At 38.9% G+C, this 18,138-nt stretch overlaps 1 protein-coding gene across 10 annotated transcripts in view; it reads left to right on the forward strand.

Annotated features, from left to right (window-relative positions):
* Nucleotides 1-18,138, forward strand: part of TANC2 (tetratricopeptide repeat, ankyrin repeat and coiled-coil containing 2) — a 628,479-nt gene that overhangs the window by 470,844 nt on the left and 139,497 nt on the right. For all 10 annotated transcript variants that reach the window (XM_050934871.1, XM_050934879.1, XM_050934880.1 and 7 more), the window contains one exon: nucleotides 14,160-14,423. In XM_050934871.1, the coding sequence (XP_050790828.1) occupies nucleotides 14,160-14,423 (264 nt within the window). The remainder of the gene's footprint in view (nucleotides 1-14,159; nucleotides 14,424-18,138) is intronic.

Below are 18,138 nucleotides of genomic sequence, written 5' to 3' on the forward strand. Positions count from 1 at the left end.
GGAGGTGTTTCTCACCACTGTGGCAATCTGTATGTTGATGAGTAGAGCAGTGAGGCATCTAAAATGATCCTAATATGCCACATCACCTTGATGATCTGTGAGTTGATGCCCTTAGTCATTGATGAGGCTAATAGGTTGGAGAGTTTAGCAAAGTTTTTTCCATCGCCTACCAACAAGGCTTCAGTTTTTCATGGGTTGACTTTGAGTCAACTGTTTTTCGTAGAGCAGGCTGCAATAATGGGATTTTTCCCCCACACAAAAAAGTTGCAGGAAAAATCCCTTTAAGAAATTTTCTGGCAGGAAATTCCAGTTTTCCCGTGGAAAATTTTGACAATTGTGGGAAAGCAGTAAAAAAGTGGAAGGGGAACACCTTAAAAAGTGAAGGTGTCACTTTCTCTCTTCAAGTAACACTTTCAACGCTTTCTTACTATTTTCTGTCCAACAAAATTTGTACAAAATGTAAGGAAATGGGTTTTTCCCTACTTTTTCATATTTTCCAAATAATAATTATTAAATATTTAGCAGGAAATTTTGAACAAGGTCTAATTTTTCCATACATCTGCTATTTTCTCCCAGGCAAAGGACATTTTGGGAATTGATGTTTTTTCATTAGCATATTGGTGAGACCTGAGTCCGTGATGTCTCATAATCACTCTGAGAGGCATAGTCTACATGAGTAACAGTGCTCTGGAATTATCTTTAGTACAGAATGTAGCGGATAGAATGCTCTGCAGACAGGAATCAATCCACTCCTCACCCGAATCAATCCACTCCTCACCCAGATCAATCTGTTCACTGATGCAGAGATACCCCCAAGTCAAAAGGTTCCACATATTACTTCAAGAGTGTAAATCTGGAGAGCTAATGTATTGAGAGAATTCTTTTTACAATTTAATCATATCCTTCTTCGCCCTTATTCATGACTGGAAAAGACCTACATATTTCCCTAGAGGTCACGCATTTCTCGAGTTTTAGACCCGCCTCTGATTCCTAAATTGGTGAATAGATCTATTATCTCATTTCTGCCCCACCTCAGGCCGATATATTACTTCTATAATATTTACGGAAGACTGTAGATTGTTTCCCTGTTATCACATTATCATATATGATTCTTGTAAAATCTCTTCATCTCAATGCCTTGATGTGTTAATTTCAAATGAAACAAGGCGGTACTGTCATGAGGACATTATTGGCAGTCCATTACTTCTTAATAATGCCACTGACATGCATTACCATTGTATCTCATACTTACACAAAATACAGTGGTTCCTAAATGATGTTCCAGAGAGTGGCTGGTCACATGTTACTTGTTTCCAGCTGCTAAGTCACATTAAAGACATCTAACCATAGAATCAACTCTTGCCTAATGTTACTTTTTCACATAAAATGACGATGTAGATGCCTTCGGGAGTTTCTCTTTGTGATCACAAATTGGAGGATGAGCAATTGACAGGATAATATGTATCTCTATTAAGATATGGTCCACACTATGTCAAAGGCCATTACTGAGGGTCTGGCTTAAGCCAACAAAGCACAAGAAATACACCTCTACCCTGATATAACGCTGTCCTTGGGGGCCAAAAAATCTTAACACGTTCTAGGTGAAACCTCATTATATTGAACTTGCTTTGATCTGCCGGAGCACACAGCCCTGCCCCCCGGAGCGCTGCTTTACCCATGATCTATCCGAATTTGTGTTATATCGGGTCATGTTATATCGGGATAGAGGTGTAGATAATCTTGTTATAGTTAGAATGGTAACACCCATTCTTTCATGCCCTCTGTGTATATATATCTTCCTACTGTATTTTCCACTTCATCCATCCAATGAAGTGGGTTTTAGCCCACGAAAGCTTATGCTCAAATAAATTAGTTAGTCTCTAAGGTACCACAAGTACTCCTCGTTCTTTTTAATCAAGGCTGCAACTTTTTGTTGTGCTATTATTATATAGTGTAAGGAAATCTGTATGTTCTTATACTTTCTCTCACCATAAAATGTCTAGGCGTCTCTTAAAAGGCATGTTATCCATGTGCTTTGATTGTCTCTGCGGCCCCAGTTGTCAAACTTAAAGCGACACATTTTCATTTTATGCACCTAAATATCTGATTTTAGGAACTTATATAAGGAGCCTAAGTAGGCACTCAGGTGCCTAAATCAGCAATTCAGTGCATAAAATGGAACTTAGGCACCTAAGTAGGGATGTAAATGCCTAGTTTTAAGTACTTATGTTTATCAGTTGGGCCACATGTAACTGTTTGTTCCACCTGTGCTCTTTAAGTTCAGTCCTGTCTGCTTTCCTTGTTTACTCCTTATTTCTACATTTTTTAGATTGTGCTCCTCAGGTTTTACATGTCTAATGGGTGTGAATAAATGACCATCTCGTGCTTACTGAGCCCCTGAATAAATTATATTGCTTGCATTAGAGTAGGTTACTTTGAAGTCTTATATTCTCCAGAAAATACAAGGTTCAGTCTGTTTAGCCTTTCAATATAGTGAATGTTCTTTAAACGCAGAATCCTCCCAGTTCCAGCCCTCTACACCTTTTTCAGGACTTTTCTGTTCATCTGTTTCTCTGAATATCTGTTTTGAAAATGGAAATCCCTAATCTTTTCATGTAGATGAGTATTGGTGACGAGCCTTGTATGGTAATATCATCACACCTACTGGGAAAGGGTCCAGTCCCACACTTCATATGAAGGGAAACAGCCTATTGATTTTCAACCCACCTCCTCCCATTCAGTGGGCAGTTTATCTAAGTAAGAGATGTAGGTTGACATAGCAGAACCTCAGAGTTCTGCACTCCTTGGGAATGGAGGTTGTTTGTAACCCTGAACAAAATGTTATGGTGTTTGTTTCAAATGTTTACAACTGAACATTGACTTAATACAGCTGTGAAACTTTACTGGGCACAAGCAAAATGCTGATTTTAACTATCTTAATTTAAATGAAACAAGGACAGAAACCATTTCCTTACCTTGTCAAATCTTTTTTTTTTACTTTCTCTATATTTTTTAGGACTTTACATTTAACACAATACTGTATTTGCGGGGAGTGGGGGTTGGTTTGTTTTTGTTTTTGGTCTCTGTTGCTGCTTGATTTCATATTTCCAGTTCCAAATGAGGCGTGTAGTTGAATGGTCAGTTCATAACTCTGGTTTTCGTAACTCTGAGGTTCTGCTGTACCTCAAAATTGTATTATGTCCTTTATTGCTATATCCCAGCTTAGATTTTTACTACAACTATTAATTAGGATGGTGGCATAAAGAACTTTTAATTAGCTAAAATATTGAGCACATCTGGTAAAGACAAAATTTCAATCTTAATTTTGAATTTTCTTGGCTTTTGTCAGTTTAACTTTGCTCATTAATGTTTGTACATAGTTATTTTCTGGACCTGTTTTTTCTTTCCTTCAGAGTTGTTATAGTTTCTTATATGAATGGATATTTGGAGTCTCTGAAAAAACGCCAACAGATTTAGATGCTGATAGACCATAACAATTATGCATATGTCTTTCATAGCGGCTAAGCCCGTGTACTGAACTTACAAAAGTACAACCTATGATGTAACCATTTTTCTAAATAGCAACTTGATTCTTTTCTTCTAAAAGTCTCAGTGTCACTAGTCCATATTGCATGTTAATGACTTTCAGAATTTTTATTTAAAAAATACCTTGAGTGTGTTTTATGATGGACAGTGTTATTGTAGTTGTGCTGGTCCCAGGATATTAGGGAGATGAGATGGATGAGGTACCATGTTATTGGACAGACTTCTGTTGGTGATTGAGCGCAAAAAAGCTTGTCTCTTTCACCATCATTAAGTACAGCCACAACTGAGGGAAAGAACTGCATCCTGCAGTTGTAGGAAAAATATCAGAGAAAGATTTATTTTTTCTGCTATCATAGGATGCCCAATTTTATTTCAGTTGCTTTTCTTATAGTAGCACCAAAACCCCAATAAACACAAAAATGAAGTTGTAAAGGAAAGGGGGAGACTAGGGGTGGGAGAGAGGGAGAGAGAATGCCAAAACCAGAGAGAGGAGCAGGTAATCTTTTTCTCTTGTGAGCCACTAACCCTTTTCATGAAGCGACAGAGTAGCTGGTGAAAATGTTGACCTGATTTTAACCCCTGACTAGTTTCCTAGGTTTTTTTTTCGCTTGTTTGTTTTGTTTTTGCTCTCACAATATAAAAGCAGCCAACTGTTAATGTTCAAAGACTGCTGCTGATGAAAATCTGGTAACAGAATCATGTGCTTTTGAATTTCAAAATTTGAAATCTTGTACATCACATTCCAACAAGAAACAGACTTTTAAGGCTCAGCTACTAACACCTTAACTATGATAAAACACAGAGGGATTTCCCAACTATCTTATGCAAGACTACAAAATAAAATATAATTCTTCTCCAATGGAATCCAAAGTGTATCAAATTGGTAGCAGTCTGCTAGGGACATAGCATGCTTCAAGTCAGTGTTTCCCCAAATATTTTTCAAAACTACCCTTTTGTGTTTTGTCTCTTTCTGGGAAAAGTAACATTTGTGGCTGTGCTGCCTAAACAATCAGCTGTTGTGTGTGTGTTTCTTCCTTTAAGTAAGGCTCTGTGGTGATCTACAGTTTATTTCCTGTTTAGTTATTCAGTTTTCTTGAGTGAGATTTTGGTAAATCAGGTAGAAGAAAAGCGTATGACACTGAAATAGCCTGAAAAAAAGCCCATGAGCTGTGCACATCCTCTTGCAGTGCTGCAGCAATAGGGTGGATCTGTCTAATACCACGTAGGCAGTTGTCTCCTCTTAAATTTTGCAAGATTTTAAATGAAGAGCTTGAACACTAAGCAAAGGGCCCTCATTCCAAAAGTTATTCTGGTGTAGCAGCTTTCATGCTTGCTGTTCTTTGTTTTGTCCTCTAGACTTCTTTATATCTAGTTGCATGTTGCTGCGGATAAAAATAGCTTTGATAATGAATTCATCTAGAGTGTGTGGGAAACAGGAGAGATTATACTGACAAGCTGGGTCTGTTTGGGAATAACTAAATACCTTAAGGACTAAAGAGACACTAAAACGACACTTCAGCATAAAGCCAGGTTAAATATTTGTGTTGTCTTAGACCAAGAAAACCTTGAATAATTCTACTTTGTGATCAGTGTTTGTTTATGGTCAATAAATTTCCTAGAACTGCACAATTAAATCCTTTTGAGCACCTCCATAAAGGAAACGGGTAGATATGAAGGATCTAATTCTGAAGAATGCTGAGCTTATGTACATTACTGCATCTGAATTTTGAAAGTGATGGCAGTGGTAGTTGTTATATAAAAAGAACAGTATCTATCAGGTATCTAATCAGACATGAGGGGGAAAGAATCAGTGGGGTCATGGATTTGCTCTCAAGTTAAATACAACACATATCACTAGAGAAAACTGACTCATTTCTTTCAATACTAAATTTAAAAGCACAGCTTTAGTGGAAAGAAAACTGCATTTAATTTGTGTGTATTTATGGCATCATTTGTGGGAACTGTCAGAGTTGAGAGGTCTAAACAATCTACCATAAAACAAAAATGATTATTAACAAAATGTGTATAGTACTGTACAGTTACAAAATGTTTTCCAACCATAGATTAAGACACCATTCCTCCTACGAAGAGGTTGTTAGTCCAAGCACTAGTTTCTGCCTCTTCCTAACACTGAGTAATACCCTACTCCATGTGTAGTCCCATTGAAGTCAGTGGGGCTGCTTATGGAGTGAGGTATTACTCAACATGAGTAAGGATGGCAGAATCTGGTCCTTTAATAAAACAAATAGGTCAATAGATGAGAATAGAGAAATTGAGTGAGGGGATTATTAATAAGGAGAAGGGAAAAGGAATGCTTGAAGGACAGGGCTAGCAGGAGAAGGGAAGGGCATGTGGCATATGAGGATGGGGAGATTGTTCCAGGCGTCCAGCAGGATAGAAGGAACAAAGATGAGTGGGAAGAGAATCTGAATGAAGCAGTAAATTGAGTGGACTGGGCAGAAAGTTGCAAGAGGAAGAAGCAGTGATGCCAGCCCATGATTTTATCCTGAATATTGCAATGTTTGATGTTTTCCTTAAAGTCCCAGCTGTTGGGGACGTGTTTAGATGAGAAACTCAGCTTTCATTTTATAAAGGGCAATTTCTAGCCTTCCTGGTTGCAGATAAACACTTGATATCATGACCCAAGTTGTACTCTAAAAACCCCATAACCAAAGGGCAAATAAAAACCAGTCACATTTATTTTTGAAAATCTTGTGGTTTTTTAGACAATCTCATTATTTTTGTGGACATGACTCATGATTTTGGAGTTGAAATTTCTGAAGGAGGAAGAAATTAGCAGAATTTTTGATGGTACAGGGACAAGTAATGCCTTTGATGCAGAGACTAAATCAGGAGAGCGATGCAGTTAAATCACAGAGAGAAAATTATATTTGTCTAAGTGACCCCAGTAGCTGGGGTCATCCTTCTAAAATCCAAAATTCTCAGCCTCCCGTAATAAACGTAGGGTGTGGAGTCAGGTAGAGAGAGTAGAAAAATAGCACATGGGACTTATACACCTCTACAAATGCAACAACCTCTGTGTCCTGGATAATTTGATGGTGAATCACTGTACTGAAGATTTTAACTCTGAAACAGCCCTTGGATTAGATTTTTTTTTTTATTAAGGACATGTTTAAATAATATTTTATAGGATATTTAACTTTTCTTGATTGATCTTGTAAGAGGGGGTGCATCTTTGCTGCTGTCTTCTTGCCCTGCAGAAATTGTGCAGACTCCCCTAGTTGTGCATTCACGTGCCTTTTAGTTGGGTTCCTGCCTCCGATACCACCGCAGTCCCTTGAAACTGTCTATTTACAATATATTCTGTGTTTTTGACCCGCTCATCAGGACCTGAGGGGAACAGAGGTCTCCCTTCTCTGAGGCCTTTGTGGGAATGGACTCAACTAGTCCTGTTCCCCCCTCCCTCCTGGCACTTCCTTCCTCTTCATCAGATTTGGGCTGATGGGCTAATTTGCTCTGTATTCCATTCAGCCCACGAGCTGATTATCTGGTTACCTCAGTCAGCTTTCTCTGGGGGACTAATTGGTGTCAGAGTGCAGGCTCACCTGTTCACTCCCTGCACTCTGTCACAGATCCCCTTTAATTACCCACAGAATTACTGACTCCTGCTTGAGGTTTGGGTTCTTGGTGCTAGATTTGTTTAGAATATATAATAATAGACATGACAAAATATGCTTAAACTATATATTTGCTTCTGCATGTGATAAACTTGAATAGAAAGTAAGGACTGTTTTATCTCATTGCCATGGTATTTGCAGCAAGTAATCTATGATACGAGCATAAGTGTGTCTTTCAATGCGGTGGTGCTATGCTATTATATCAGACCTTACATTTCCAGTCTCAATCTCAAGCGTGAATCCCTGCTGTCTTTGATGCAGTAAATTCATTCTGCTCCTCTGCTGATTCATTAGGGAATTTAAAATGTAGAGCAGAAAGCAAAAAGGGTCAGGATGATGCCACTATCAAGGTATTTTTCATAATATTTCAAAACCCTTTGTGTACTTGCTGCCATTTATAATATTGCCTTGAGGCTTGAAACTGAAATTGGTTTACTTGTTTCATATTTCTCTCTCACACACAGACTTTCTCTTTCTCTCTCAGTACAGGATTGCTTATTTGTTTTAGGCCACAAACCTTTGATTTCACTTTAACAACATGAGCATTACATCACTTGTTTTAGGGGAAATTAAGCACACAGAGAATTTTATGAACTTTTTACTCCCTCCCTTGACTAGTGTTGGTTTAAAGGCTCTGTTCTGCAGAAAGAAGCCTTTGCGTTTCCTATCCTGTGACAGCTCTACAAGGTTGTGTGCTGCATTGCTGTGGAGACCATGACTGTTCTGAGGGGTACTTTCTCTGGCTGCATCATGCTGCTTCCCAGCACTGCCACTGTCCCATGGGGAAGGTCACAGACTCTGTCTACCCAATTTCTGTATGTGGCAGCCTCGCTCACAAGAATGATGTGAGTGACACTGATGCCCTTAGATGGATTCTTTTGTGGCTGGTTCACTGAAGGCTTGCCTAAACTCAGATAAAAGATTTATTTTAAAATGTGTAAGCTAACATGTTTTAAAATTGTAGCATGACACGGGGTAAGTTATATGTTATCACACTTACCAGGTGACATGTTAAAATAGGCTTGGTCCTAGGCTTTATGGTTTTAGCATCAAATGTAAATGTGACTTATGGGGTTAGGTACCTCGAGATAGCTCACTTTTTTTTTTTTTTTTTCAAAAAACAGCAACAGTTTTTCATAATCTAGACGTATCCTAAGTCTGTATGTGTTTGACTATTATCTCCGGTGCTGGTAATACCCACCATAATATTAGAAAACCATGTTCCATTTTAAGCCTCTATTTCCATATGCTCAAAACTTTTGAAGCCACCTTCAGGCTGAAATCTTCTAGGCATGCTCTCGGCCCAGGGAAGAACTGGCAAGTTTGTGTAATTGTTGATTGTTTCCAGTGGGACTGACACCATAGGCTGCTAACTAAAAACCATTATATTCCTCAACCTTCAAACCTGTCAGTGGGTCATACACAATCAAAATGTATGATGAGTGCACAAAGTATGGAATGGGTTTGTTGCATGTCAGGTTATAAGGGCCAGATTTTAATGGCTTTTAATTTATTGTGTGAATTGAATAAACCAGTGGGTTTTTTTTAAAAAGAAAACCTGAAGAATAGAAATGATATCACCTGCAGCCCTAAGGACTCACCACATGGGTCCTACCTTTATTAGTTGAGCTCTAGGCATAACTGTTCTCTGCTACATGGAGCAGCCACTAGAAGCAAATTACATCTCTACCTCGATATAACGCTGTCCTCAGGAGCCAAGAAATCTTAACCATGTTATAGTGAAACTGCGTTACATTGAACTTGATTTGATCCTCTGGAGTGCGCAGCCCTGCCTCCCCGGAGCACTGCTTTACTGCGTTATATCCGAATTCGTGGTATATATAGGTAGAGTTGTACTACATATTTTGTCAGTGGTTCACATAACTGTATGCCAGACAGCAGTAGAATGCTAGAACTGAGGAATCCTAAGTTTTATTCCTAGCTCTTGAAGGGAAGTGTCATCTAGTGACTAGAGCAGTGGTTACAGGCAGCGTACCAAAGCACATAGATTCGGCAGATAGCAACAGTGTGCTTGACACTTTACAGACATTTCTGAATACAAGATTCCTGTCCTAAAGAGTTTACAGTGTAAATAATCTGGTTATATTTGTGAAATTCACTGCTCCTCGGTTGTCTCGTTGCACAATTTGTTTCAACTAATGCGCTGTAGGTGAAATGGTCCTAGAACACATGCGAGTTCCTGCAGCCATCACATGATTAACACAGTTGAGCAATTTAATATAAAAATGTGTCCCTCTTGGAAGCAGATTCCTCATTATTAGGACTTCCTTTTCATTGGCTATAGCAGCTGTGAAAGTTATAGAATCACAGGCCTTGTCTACACTACAAAGTTGCAGCGCTGGTGAGGGGGTTACAGCGCTGCAACTTAGGATGTGTACACACCTGCAGGGCATTACCAGCGCTGCAACTCCCTGTTTGCAGCGCTGGCCGTACACCCGGTCGTGCCTTGAGTGTAGAGGATCCAGCGCTGGATCACCAGCGCTGGTCATCAGGTGTAGACACTCACCAGCGTTTTTGTTGACCTCCGTGGAATAAGCAGGTATCCCCGCAGTGTGCTCTGCCGTTTCCCGACCCCCCCTCCAAGCAGGTCTCCTTCCCCGCGGTTTGCTCTGGCGTTCCCCAACCCCCCCTCCAAGCAGGTCTCCTTCCCCGCGGTTTGCTCTGGCGTTCCCCGACCCCCCCTCGAAGCAGGTATCCAGCCCCGCGGTGTGCTCTGGCGTTCCCCGACCCCCCCTCCAAGCAGGTCTCCTTCCCCGCGGTTTGCTCTGGCGTTCCCTGACCCCCCCTCCAAGCAGGTATCCAGCCCCGCGGTGTGCTCTGGCGTTCCCCGACCCCCCCCCTCCAAGCAGGTCTCCTTCCCCGCGGTTTGCTCTGGCGTTCCCCGACCCCCCCTCCAAGCAGATCCCCTTCCCCGCGGTGTGCAACAGCTCTGCAGCGTGGCCACATCTAACACCACTTGCAGCGCTGGTTGCTGTAAGTGTGGCCACTCTGCAGCGCTGGCCCTATACAGCTGTACTAATACAGCTGTAACAACCAGCGCTGCAAAATTGTAGATGTAGACATACCCACAGTTAAGAATTACACAGCAAATAAATCTCTGGGGATTACACTAAATACTTCGTTTATGATTTCTTTAATCTAACCCAAGTAGTGTTATCAGGGGAAATTGTTTGTGTAATTTGGAGGGTCATTTTAACTATAATCTGATGTTTTGATTATAGGAGTTGGCTCTCTCTCTGCATATATAATTATATATAAAATATCTGACAGAAAGATAGTTATCTACTATGATGTCATTCTGGCATTCTGTGTTTGCTGTAATACAGTTCCTCTTGAAACTGTTTCCAGAGGTGTCTTCTCCCCAAAAGGGGAAAATAAATACCTTGGGCCAAATTCAGGCCCAATGTTTTTAACATGGACATGTTTGCACTTTAATGATGCAAAGGCAGTCCTGTTGTGGACCTGCATTATATCTATCCCAAGGGTGCATACCCAATCTCCATGCAACTGCATGTGGAGATTACTCCTGCAAAGCACAATTAATCCACAGCAGGGTGAGTGTAAGAGATCATGGGGATACGTGCTTAAACACACTCATCATCTGAACCAAGAACCTGTCCTGGAACGCTCTTGCTGCAGCCCTCTCCATAGGAGAGTTTAGACTGTGAATTCAGCAGTTTTGGGGGAAGAATTGCTTCACATGCGTCTCTTTTTGGTTGCAGGTATTCCGCTACTGCCTAAACATACCCAGAATCCTAAATAGCTTCCTATATATACAAGTCTTATTAACTTTTCTCCATGTAGTATTACATTGAGACAGACTCATTTGAGGCAGACAGTGTGACTTGTCTGAAATAGAACTATGCTCTCTACAATACTGATTGAGAAGTGGTAATTTCATATCTCTGATTGCATGTGGTAGGCACAGCCCATTCGCCATTACTTACGTTTTAGTTCTCCTCAGAGACCTGCACTGCATACTAATTCAGGATGCTGAGTTTTAGCAGATTTTTTTTGTCCTTTTAAATAAAATTAAAACAATTTTGGTTTAAAATAGCTCACAGAACAGATTAAAGCCATAGAGCAATTGATTCTAGCCTGCATAGTAGTACTTAGATTATCTAAGACCATTCAGAAGGTAAATTAACCCACAGGGAACAACCCCAAATACCTGAGTCAGTGAAGAATTTTCACATAAAAACAGCTCGATTTTAAACCAGTGAAAACTACATTTCAAGTAAACATAAATTAGCAGTTAGGACGGGGACCTTCAGGGTTTATTCGTCATTTTCTGTTGCTGGCTCATTTAAAGCGAGATTATTGCTAAAGTTCCTATCTGTTTTCCACAATTTGTGCTATTTAGAGATTATTTCCTTCAGTTGACAATATGTTTCTGCAAAGATTGATTGGAAATATGTAGATATATGTCTTTGGCACAAATTAATTTTTACATAAATACATAGTACAGTGTGTCTCAGCAACACAAACTGAGACTATGAATTAGAGATTTCAGAAAAGGCATCTGAAAACATATTTCCCAATAATTAAACAGTGTTTGGGGGAGGGATCTGCTAACAACATCTGTTTCTTGTTTTATCTCATTTTCCCATTTTAACATATAAAATTGTTTTCCTGACAGAAAATATATATTTAAATGCCAGCGAGAATATATCAAATATTTTGCATTCCTGTAGTTGTTTTGAACTTAAAAATGCTTTACAAACACTAACTAATCTTTGCAGCACCTCTGAGATAAGGAAATATTACCCTATTTTACAGAGGGGAAAACTAAGGTACAGAGTGGTAAAGTGATTTGCCCAAGATCCCCAGTGAAGTTAGAGTCAGACCTGTGCTTAGAACTCAGCTGTTTCTGACTCTATCCTGTGCTTAAACCACTTGGCCACAGCTTGTTAGAGGTTCCACTTTCTTTTTGAAATAAGCCCATGAATCCAGCCAGACATTTTTCTTTGATTTTTTTTTTACACTCATTTTACAGTGTGTACTTTTCTAAAAGGACTTCAATCCATTCTTGTTAAAGGAAAGATCATCTGTTCTGTCTTTTTTTCTGAACAGTTCAAAGACAAGTGGAATCTGCAGAATGGTGACGTTTCACTATGTCATGGTGCACTGAACTGCCCTTTGCACTTGTAGGAGTATTAGATGGTCTCCTTGCAAGTTCTCTTTTGGTTTTTAAACACTTGAAACTCTCAAATGTCAGAGAAATTAAGTGACAAGTAGCTCTTGTGACACTAACAGGCACAGTAACTTCTGGGATGGCATCTCTTTTGTCTTGTTCAGAGTACAATAGCTTCACTGTTAATTCCTTCAGTTATCTTTTTTCCCCTTGTTATGATGCTTTGACTTTATTTATAAATATTTAGACCTGATTATCATTATATTATCTCACTACAAATATTAGATGTCATTATCAGACACAATGGGCCAGATTAATCCCTGGTACTTCCACTGAAGCTAGTGGATGTTCAAAATGCTATTATTTGGGATGCTGTAGTTCAAATTGTGTAAGAAAATCCATTAAAATCCTATTTTGTGAGATGAAACTGTTCTCTTTACAAAGTTTGCTTTAATTTGGAACTTGACATAGAAAGAGCTTAAGCCTGAAAGCATATGCTTCTTTGGAGTAATTTTGTGTTTGTTTTTACCAATATAAAAGAAATTAAACCACTCTGGTAAGTTGTTAATGAGACCACACAGATACAAGCAATTATGGCTTTACATATCTTTTGCTTCAGAAATGGTTTTTTGTGTGAATGCAAGGAGGAAAGCATCTTTCAGAGGACAGGGCATTATAGAATATTTGGGAAAACATAAGTGTGATCTTTGTACTGTAAAGAGAAAGTGCTTAATTCATGTTGTGTTGTCCAGGGACCTGTGGCAATAGTTTGTTGCATTTTAGACACATTAACATAGACTTTAGGTTGGAGAAGTAATTAACAGTGGTTAAATGGAAATGGAAGTGTTAAAGTTTCAATGGAGGAATGGTTTAGAAAGTTATATTAGTTATATTTAAAGACGTGAAGCATAGGGAAGTTCAAGATCTGGTTGGACATCTGGTTTCCTGACAGCACAGGAGGGGTGCAGGGTGATGAGTTTAGGTTGAGAATTTTCTGCCTATCAATTAGTAGGGTAGCCGTTTGGATCCCTGGGGCCAGTTAAGACCTGGTATAGTCAGATGCCTCCCTCCCCGTTGATTTAAGTGGAGTAGTATGCACTTAGGTCAGATCTGAATTTGTCTCATTCACCTGAAAGATATTGAGCAAAGTTTAAAAAAAAATAATAATAAAGGCTTTTGCTTTGTCAATATCATAGTGGAAGTAATACCTAAAGTTGAAGTCAAAAAGAAAAAAAAGGAGGCGACCATGAAATAAACCCCAGCAACGTAGCACCAACAGTGTAATCCACACAGTAGAAAGGTGAATTTATGGTTTACCTTTGAAGCTTCATAAACTCAGATGTGACCTTAGGGGTTAACATTTATACCAAGTTGATTTTTCTAAAACAAATATGCTACTGTCCTTTATTATACTCTGCAATTGGTTATCACAAGTATGTTTATAAACTTTAAACTGATACAGTTTGACTCACTGTATATTAGAAGAAAATGGAGACAATGAGCAAAACTGACTTTGTATTTGTTCTTAATCGCCTTTATTATAAGTCTGTGGGATTGTGTGTTTGAAAAAATACAGTTATATGTGGCATTTTAATACTCGTGATAACTGCAAATGCCTTTTAGTAATGTCAAACAAAACTTTTCAAAGCAGTAAGTGGGACAGCTTCACAAGTTTCCGTAATCTCTGATTTATGTGAGAATGCTGGAAAATATGATCAGCTTTATTTTTGTTATTTTCATTGCACATATCATCTTATATTGTTACGTATGCAGCTACTGTTTCTTTATTATTCACATCTTTTTTTATTTGTTCCTTCAAGCTACTTTGACAAGCTATTCTGAAAACATGGAGCGCACTAAATATGGAGGGGAGAGCAGCAAAGAACTAGGATCTGGAGGAAACCTGAAACCTTGGCAGTCTCAGAAATCCAGCATGGACTCCTGTTTATATCGCGTAGATGAAAATATGACCGCCTCCACCTACAGTTTAAACAAGATCCCAGAAAGGAACCTAGAGTCGGTTTTATCCCAATCTGTGCAGTCTATTCCACTTTACCTTATGCCACGGCCAAATTCGGTAGCAGGTAAGAAATAATTTATTTACTGTTAGATCCAATCAAAACAAGCCATCAACACAGTCTTCTCATTTCCTGTTTTCATACAATGTCTTTGTGCAAAGAGAAGTCTCATCTCGGCAGGAAACTGCCATTGGGTGTGAAAACAGTCCATTTCTGTCTGAAATATCATTTATAAAGTGAAAACCACCAAAGGAGGAGTACATTTTCCACCCAGTTAGTTCAGCAATCTAGGCTGCCAAAATCTGATCTTTTTAAAAGTTCATGGCCATCAGATCATTTGAGCGTGATCTCAAAATCTGCTTTAAAAAAAGCTTAGTTATTATTTTTGATTAAATGCCATCCCAATACTAACCCCAGCCTCAGTTTTAAAATAATGCATAATTTCCAGGCATCAAATTTTCAACTCCAAATTAATCAGCAGTAATAATATCAAGAGCTTTTTCTGCAGTTCATAATTAAAACTTAGGAGGATGCGAAAGATATGTACTTGCATTTAAAAAGCAAAGCATCACAATATAAGAATACATTTTAGAAAACTTCAGTCTCTCTTCCATATTGGCTGCAGTGGGAGGGAACATACAGCAAAATTTCTTTCACAGATTTCAATAAAACAAAATACATAAGCATCCATTAGAAACTAGAATTATGGTGAAGATTGCATGTATTAATAGTTTTTTTATAGACTTCAGAGCTAAAGGGACAACTACACCTCTACCCTGATGTAACGCTGTCCTTGGGAGCCAAAAAATCTTACCATGTTATAGGTGAAACCGTGTTATATAGAACTTGCTTTGATCCACCGGAGTGCACCCCCCTCACCCCCCACCCCCGAGCAGTGCTTTACTGCGTTATATCCAAATTTGTGTTCTATCAGGTGGCGTTATATCGAGGTAGCAGTGTATTGTCATCTAGTCTGACCTTTCCTGTACAACACAGTCCATAGTGATTTTTCCCTACCACATAAGTGAATTCCATCAAGTCCAATAACTTCTGGTTGAACAGAACATGACTTTTGAGAAAACATCCAACTGCAGCTTGACATCTCCAAGTGATAGTGAATTTACCACATTACTTATCAAGCTGCCTTAGTGGTTAATTGCCTCAGTAAAAACAAGAAAAAGTTGCCTTTTATTTTTCTAATTTCAGCTTTCATAACTTTATGCATTTAATAAACATGTGAATTATAGTCCTATTTTGGGAAACAAACTTTTTTTCATAAGGCTTTCCATCTACAAATAGCTATACTTGGCTTCCTAGCTTTCCTGGTGGGATTTTTCCCTGAATATGTTTTTTATATATATATATAAAATAATCACTGGGCAAAATGCTGTGAACTGTGTTGTGCAGGAGAGGTCCGATTAGATGAAGATGATGGTCCCCTTAGCCTTAAAATCTATGAAACACTGTTAAACAATACATAGATATTTATTTTGTCTGTTAATGTTTCCTGTAGGTGCTGCTGAAGCATGTTTGAGCCTTAGTTATGAAAATTAGAGGCCAAAATCATCTCTGTTTCCTTGAAGTTCTGGTGTTTGAAAGATTCCTAAATGATGTTGCAATATCTTGTAATAGCATTTAACAACCTCTCAGCCCCTTCCTTAGAATTCTCCTCATTGGCAAACATGAAGGAAAGAAAGGAGAAGATTTAAAATATTAACCTAATTTAAAAGCTTTTTATAAGTATTTCTCCTCGCTTGCTGTCCTCCTCTGCTCTTTCTTCTGGATTTTGTCCCATATCCTAGTGTAAGGATGGTGGGTGAATATCTGCCATCATCTGTAATGTTGGAGTTGGAAGCCCATCTGCAACTCAATAAATACAGGTTAAATTTTGTGTTGAACTGGCAAACATATATATTTTGTCAGTCCTAGTCCCTGCAGGATTCTTTAGCTAGCTTGCAAAATATCAGTGATGGACTCATGCAGTGCAAAGAACCTAGGATACTGGGCATCAAAATAGCGTGTCTTGCCAGTGTAGGCTGTACTGTACAACTGAATAATATTTATGGCCTAACACTCCTTCATAGTGGACATGGTGGCAAGAACATGACTAGAGACTCTGGTTGAACAACCAAGTTTCTTGTGGAGAAGTTTAATCTCTCACATGTGAAACTTCACCTTTGTTGTTCTCCCGTTGCTTCCTTGAGTTCCTCCTTCATGCTGTCATTGTGTGTACGTGCAGTGCCTAGCAAAATGGGGCTTTGAGCCATGATCGGTTCCACAACACTACAGCTAATAGTTGCGCAGAATGCTGGCCAGCCAGTACTTTGTGTAACTATTATAAATAATGTACCGTTAAAATTATAATAAAGTTTTCAGGCAACAAATCTGACCAAATATTTTTTCCAGGTTGACTGACCTGCTTATTTTTATGTATTTGGGTGGTCCCAGAGGTTAGCTCGGCTGGGTCTAATACACTATTGCAGTGCTAATCTTCCGAAATAACTAAAGCAGATAAGTTTTGTCTTCATTAAACAAGCTTTGGATTTACTTTGTAAGCAAGCACTTTACTATAGTTCTGGGAACTAATGTGTGGCAGTGCTTGTCCCAGAAGGTGTTACAATATCTTTTCAAAAAAGTTCCTTTGCATGTCTACACAAATCTGCATGAAAGCATTCTCTAATTTCACCCATCTACAAGCAGCATTTGTTACTATTTAATGAATGCCTCATGCTACTAGAAAAGCACAAAATGAAGAGGAATAACTAAGTAAAGCAAAGTAATTCTCTTAATAAAACATCATCCTGGTCTTTCAGTACTTTGTATGCTGCATCTTTGTATTTGGTCAGAAATGATACTTTTTCACAAACATTATTGAAGGGAAACTTTAATAATAAATAGTCTCCTGGACCGTTGAAGGGTCATGTGTATGATAATTTACCGCACCGAATGTTATATTTAGTGGAGCTGTACATTCAGTGTTTTAGCAGATCACTCAAATTAATGGGTTACTGTACATGTGATAAAATTTTTTTTTCAAAGGTCCAGTTGTGGGAATACGTAGAAGGCTGCTTTCACATGAGCTCACTAGGCGCACATATGGTGACCAGTTATTGGTGACTCACTCCATGGAGTATAAAAATTGATAAGCAATTTTATGGTACTAAGGCAGAACCAGCTGTGAAGGGCAGTGCTGCTTTGCTACGCAGTAACCACTAAGAAATAATTAACAGGCAGAACGAGAGATTGAGCAGCGAAAGGAGAGGAAGAAGTGTTTGTCATCTCACTGGGCCAAGGAGCCTAAAGTTGTTGGGGTTCGATTTAATTTATGGACAAAAATTGTTACTTCATCTGCTGTTGGTTAAAATACTACGAATAAGAATAACATCCCTAATCCAAATGGAAATAGCTTTAAAGTTAAGCGACAGTGTTTACTTAAGAAGGGAAAATAAGCAAATAAAAAAAAAGGAAAGATAAACAAGAAATAACTGAAACCAGAATGCATTGGAGAGCATCTGGGGGTATGTCTACACTGCAAAATAACAGGCATGGCAGCAAGCATCAGAGTGTGGGTCTAAAGACTCGGGTTTATGGAGCTCATGCTACGGTGCTAAAAATAGTAGTGTGGACATTCCTGCTACAGCTGGAGCTTGGACCCTGACCTGGCAAAGGAAGTGGGGCTTCAGCCTGAGTGGAGTACCAGCACTGTTTTTAGCACCATACCATGAATCTGTGTCTGTAGACCTGGGCTCTGAGACTTGTTGCTGTAGGGTTTTTTGGGTTG

Source organism: Gopherus flavomarginatus, chromosome 25 (genome assembly GCF_025201925.1).
Source record: "Gopherus flavomarginatus isolate rGopFla2 chromosome 25, rGopFla2.mat.asm, whole genome shotgun sequence".
NCBI lineage: Eukaryota > Metazoa > Chordata > Testudines > Testudinidae > Gopherus > Gopherus flavomarginatus.